The sequence below is a fragment of the Ranitomeya variabilis genome, chromosome 7 (assembly GCF_051348905.1).
Source record: "Ranitomeya variabilis isolate aRanVar5 chromosome 7, aRanVar5.hap1, whole genome shotgun sequence".
NCBI lineage: Eukaryota > Metazoa > Chordata > Amphibia > Anura > Dendrobatidae > Ranitomeya > Ranitomeya variabilis.
Window position 1 is genome coordinate 178722955 of NC_135238.1, and position 6190 is coordinate 178729144.

General features: G+C 47.0%; 1 protein-coding gene across 1 annotated transcript; it reads right to left on the reverse strand.

The window, feature by feature from the left end:
* Positions 1–1128: 1128 nt before the first annotated feature.
* On the reverse strand, positions 1129–3184 carry ARL4C (ARF like GTPase 4C). The gene has a single exon (XM_077272365.1). The coding sequence runs from the start codon at positions 2754–2756 to the stop codon at positions 2175–2177; it is 582 nt and encodes a 193-aa protein (XP_077128480.1). The 5' UTR covers positions 2757–3184; the 3' UTR covers positions 1129–2174.
* Between the last annotated feature and the right edge of the window lie 3006 nt (positions 3185–6190).

Sequence of the window (6190 nt, forward strand, 5' to 3'; positions counted from 1 at the left end):
TGTGCTTGTCAAGTACACTGTTGCTATAAGAGGGTGGAAATGATAGGCAACAAGCACAATGCAATATTCATAAAACAAGGCGAGTGGTAAATGCAAGAAAAAAAAATGTTCACCATCATTTCTGGTTTTACCTTACTGTTATAAATGAAGCATGGTAAAGAAAAAAAAAAAACAAACACATTCAGAATATGATTAAAAAAAAAAAAAAAAAAAATCCACATTATTCCTGGTTTCATCACTCGCCATGCATTAATAATTACTGCTATCATACTTGATAGACAAATGAAAAGCGCCACGTGTTGGAGAAGCTCACGGATATGGGGAAAAACAATAGGTGCATTTTTTACTATTGTGAAACTTGTATATTGTGCATTAAAAAAAACTAACATTTTCTATTCATTATCCTTTCTGTAATTCATTAGTAATTCCTTCCCAGGTGGCACATAAAATTATTACCCATGCTTTCTTTTTTATTTCAATATAATTTATAAAAGAAACGTATAAAAATGAAAACACTACTGTATAATAAATATTATACAAATCATACAATTTAAGAATGGATAAGGGCTTGGTCAGCAGCTCGGCCATATAGAAACGGCAGCTGCATACACAGGGATTTCTTTTCAGCTTGCTAAATAAAACATATTCTTTACCACTGGAAAGTATAGAACGAGACCACTGACAACGCCTTTCTGGACAAAAGTCTGAAGACACTGCAGATATGAAAGAGACAATTTGACCAAGCCAAGTCTGACGGCTGCAGACAGACCACCAAGCTTCATCCAGACATTAGTAACACACTGCATCCATCACCCAGAGCAAGGCTGAAAGCAAATGTATAGTAGCTGATGACTCAAGATATCACAGATGGGATTTCTAATGGGCCAGGTTTGTTTTCAGCGATACGTCTGTTTACAGAATTGCATTTTTGTGCATAAATACAACAATTCCTATGTGTATGATTCTAGGAGTGCTGAGAAATATTGATGTTTGTGCAGATGGAAGCACAGTCAAACATGGCTTACAATGCGGACATGTTGAGGATCCTTGCACTGTCATGCCTGATCTCCATATACATCAATCTTGGAGACCTCGTGATTACTGATGGAAAAAAAATCCTATTCTTGATCGAATCTCAAACCTGATTGATTTTAATCGTAGAATTAAAGAAAAAAAAATACACACAAATGGAATACAAATATATACCACACTCTACCCATAGGGGTAATGTAGAGATAGAAATCTTGGATATAAAAATCTGTATCAAATAAGGTCTGTGGAGACATAGACAAGTGCATTATTTCCAGTTTGATCCCCTTCCCTATTGATATTTCGGGGTGGGGGGGGTGGGTTCATCCACCATGAATGCAAAGACAACACAGAGACCAGCAAAACAGACAGACAAGGGTGTAATTAAAATTCAACAATCATTTTTAGTAAGGAGTGCAAATAATACGGAGGCTAGAAAAGACAAGAAACAACAGGCAATTCTAGCAATCTCACATATTAATCTCATGCAGTAGAAATGGGCACCAGATGATACCAGCCATGGATCCCCACCCTAAAATCGGAACCCTCTTACTCATTGAGAATGAATTACAGAAACTCATCACAAAATTAATGTTACATTTGGAACCTGTGGCTGTGAAGAAGAGAAACAGTCCAGTGTGAAGAAAGGAGGAAGAAAAAAAAAAAAAAAGGACACCCGGGTACAGCTGTCAGACCAGACAGGAAAGACATCAACCCCCTGAAGACCCACCATCACCCCACAGGGGCAGTGATACCAGGACAAGTCACCACAGAAGAATGTCAGCATTAAAAAACTTCAAGTTTCATTATTTTTGGCGGTCGGATAAATTATACAGATTGATCATATGTGGTCCACTCGTCACCTGGTCCAGTACCAGGTCTGGGGGCTCCAAACACTTCATACACCATTTTATTATACCTCCCTTTGAGGCTCTGGATGTTTGGGGGGGGGGGGCACATATTGCTCAGCAATGACTTCAGCAAGCAAGGGGTTAAATGGCAGGGTCCTGCCCTGCATGTGGGGTAAAATTAGTTCCCCCCCTTGTCACACAGTGCAAGGAGTTTGTAGAAATGCCAACAGCAGCAGATCACCGGCCACAACCATGGTGGGCATCTTTGGTTGGCATCCTGGCAGAAGCCCAGTGTTATCGCTGCTTTTTCTTCTGCTTCAGTGCCTTCCTCCTCTTGAGGATCATCTCATAGAGTTTGTCCATGCCTTCTGTCAGCCCCTCTCCAATGATGGCACAGGCCGGCTGGACGTGGTAAGGGGTAGATGGGCTCAGTTCCTGCAGGGCCAGCTGTCTCTCAATCTCCACCACTGCCAGGGACTTGGGCAGATCCTGCTTATTGGCGATGACCAGGAGAGGAGTTCCCTGGTTCTCGGCAAACTTAGTCACTTTGTGCAACTCGGTCTTTGCCTCCTCCAGCCGGTCAGAGTCCACAGAGTCCACCACATAGATGATGCCGTCTGTACAGCGGCTGTAGGACTTCCAGAGGGGGCGCAGCTTCTCCTGGCCCCCCACATCCCAGAAGTGACAGCTGATCCCCTTGGCTGCCCCATTGCTCAGTCTTATCCTTTCAGTGTTGAAGCCGATGGTGGGCACAGTGTTCACAAACTCATTAAACTTCAGCCGATATAATACGGTGGTCTTCCCGGCAGAGTCCAGGCCGAGCATGACGATGTGCAGAGACTGGAAGGAGGAGATGTTGGAGGAGATGTTCCCCATGTCTGGAGGCTCAGACGCAGCAGCAGCAGCAGCAGCACACGGTGATCACCTGCCTGTGGTGCCCTCTGACGATCCTCAGCCCATGCATGCCCTGACTGTCAGCAGTGTGGCCAGAGACACTGGGATCCCACCTCTGTGGACGAGTCCCCTGCCCAGCCGGCCCTGACAGCCTCACCCACGGTGCATGTCTGTGTGTCTGCAGCACAGCGCTGGGGCTACCATCCGCACTGGTCATCCAGGGTGAGTGTGATCTGAGGGATCCCCTGGGTGAACGGAGGGGATGGCATCCAAATCCAAAAGTGCACCCTCCTCCTCCTCCTCCTCCGTGTCTGCTCTTTCTCCTCTTTACCTCCAGTCTTTCTCCCTCCTCCAGCCCTTCACATGATAATGAATCTGCATCCATAGTCATCAATCTCCTCCCTACTCACACCCCTAAGACATGGAAGGAGGGGTAGTCTTAAAAGGGCAATTGGAGTAGTGAGAGAAATGCTCTGCAAGGGACTGCTGCTGTGATTGTGCACCTGTGCAGAACTGGACAAATGCAAATAATAAGGCCACATTCACAGGATTAGTATTCGGTCAGTATTTCACATCAGTAGTTGTAAGACAAAACCAGGAGTGGAACAATCGGAGGAAAAGTATAATAGAAACTCATCACCACTTCTGTATTTATCACCCACTGCTGGTTTTGGGTTACAGATACCGAGGTCAAATACTTAACAAATACTGAACGTGTGAACGTGACCAAAGTGTTAAATGGAAATGTTAAATTAGGGCTTGTTCACACTATCCTTTTTTTGCTGCGGATTTTTCAGGTCCTGATTTGAGAAAACCCGCAGTGCAAAACCGCGGTGGATTTCCCTGCGTTTTTTTGTGCGGTTTCTCCTGCGGATTCCACTGCGGTTTTCCAACTGCACTTTCCTATTGGTGCAGGTGGAAAACAGTTGCGGAATCCGCAGAAAGAAGTGACATGCTACTTCTTTTTTTCTGCAGAAAATCAGCGCGGATTTTCAAACGGAAAAAAGGAACGTGGGAACAGCGGATTTGGTTTTCCATAGGGTAACATTGTACTGTACCCTGCATGGAAAACGTCTGCGGATCCGCAGCTGCAAATCCGCTGCGGATCCGCAGCAAAAACCGCTGCGTGTGAACATAGCCTAAGGCTTCGTTCCTACCTTTAGGGTATGTGCACATGTTGCGGGTTCGTTTGTGGATTTTTCCGTGCGGATTCTGAAAAATGTGTTTACCTGCGAAGTTACAGCAGATTTTGTGCAGATTTCACCTGCGTTTTTACACCTGCGGATTCCTATTAAGGAATAGGTTAAAACGCTGCGGAATCCGCACAAAGAATTGACATGCTGCGGAAAATAAACCGCAAGATTTCCGAGCTGAATTTTCCGCAGCATGTGCACTGCGGATTTGGTTTTCCATAGGTTTACATGGTACTGTAAACCGCATGGAAAACCGCTGTGAATCCGCAGCAAAATCTGCAACGTTTGCACATAGCCTTAGCTTTTGATGTTGCAGATTTTCTGCACCCATTAGGTAAAATAGTTTATTTGCTTTTTTCACAAATCCACATTATAAGAAACTAACCTAAACCTCATTGTGGGAACGTTACATGCCTCTTTGTCACCCATCCATACTCCCCAACCCCCCCCCCCCCCCCTCCTTAGTTAGAAAAAAATTATAATTTTTTTTCCATCCTTTGCTGTTGAGGTTGGGGTTAGGGTTGCGTTAGGGTTAGGGTTGGGGTTGGGTTTGGTGTTAAGGTTGGAGCTAGAATTGTTTTTTTTTTCAAAAGTAAAAAAAAAATGTTGACGATATGACGGTTAAGTTTGAGCGCAAGTGGTCGCTACTCGACTTGCATCAGGTGCTCTGGTATGCACAGAGTATCGCGGATCCCTGCATGTTTTTTGGGGGGGCGTTTAACAGCCACAAAACATGTGCAGCGCCCCAGAGTCCTGGTCGTTGCAGTACTGTGGCTCCGCCACTATGGGGAGCCATGGTGCGTCCGATGGCACTGAAGGAGTTCATCTGATCAGGTATCACAGACACCAATACATTTCACAGCTGGGCCTCTGGGGGGAGCTAAGGGTTCTATTCATTAGGCCACTCCCCACCATAGTGGGTAAACTGGGGGTCAGGCAGGAAGTTAGATCAGAAAGCTGACTAAATTGGACGAAGCAACACCTAGTGGCAGAGGGTGTTGTGGAGGAAGAGACAGTAGGGTCTCTGTCAGGGGTGGGATCCTGACAGAGGCTTGGCATTGAAAAGAACGTAGCGGGTCCGCGCCAGCTCCGGGAAGCGGCGGGACCCAAGAAAGGACTAGAAGCGAGATAGATTGTGCTGAGTGAGAAACGAGATCAAGCAATAGGAGAATTCCAGTAGGGGTCGTGCTGTAAGACCGGAGCAACACCCTACTGAGGCGCACTACCGGTGGCCGGAACGCCGAGGGAGTATTATAACATTCAGCTTCAAGCAATACTCCAAACAGCGGCAGGACAGTCAGTTTAAGGCGGGCTGTCTAACACATATCACCTATGAAGTCTTGGGGGGCAATTGCGGGAGAGGGGCGTCTCTAGGGTCCCGGAAGAACTCCAGGCCTATCCGACAAACGGGTGCCGTTCTAACTGTAACATCAGGAAGGGACGGAAGATTAGAAGAACATCATTTAATCGAGTTGTGAGGGAACTTAAGAAACAGACACAACAGTTGTGGGGTACTTTCCGTAAGCACAGCAGGGAAGGACTACAACACATAGCGCTAAGAAGGAAGGCACCGATTTCCACCTGTGAAGTGAACTCTGGAGGTGCCATTGGACCGGCCGGACTTGCGCAGCCTGGTGAACTGTATTCTGGACTGAGGACTCAGAGATCTCCAGTAAAGAGGTAAAGAGACTGCAACCTGGTGTCCTCGTTATTACCGCGACCTGCACCCCACAACTGCACCGTTACAACACCACTTATTGCACTGGACGTCCCCCACTGACAGACAGGGCCACGGACCGGGTCTAGCCACCGTGACAACCTCAGAGCAGAGACCCAGAGATCCGGCACCGGGTACCCCTCGGCCCTGCAGAGGTGTGGGGCCGCTCCAAGTTTTGGCGTCACGAACAGGATCTACTTAAGCCTGAAGAATCGGGTCATGTGTGCCTTGGAACTGTGATTTATTGTGCTTGGATTGTACTTTATTGCAAAGACTGTGCTGCGCCATTTACCGCCAAAAGTTCCCGCCAAAAACGGCCGCCATTGCTACGCCAGAGAAGCAGGAGGGCGTGCCATGGGAGGAGACTACTAAAGTGGCGCCAGAAGCGGTGATCGCCCCCTGCGCCTCTTGTTGCAAAGCGATGACCTGCCTCAAAGCAGAGAACCGCCCCCTGACCTGCGATGGCGGGAACGAGGTAAAGGAGGAGCTCGACCTTGGAGAAATGG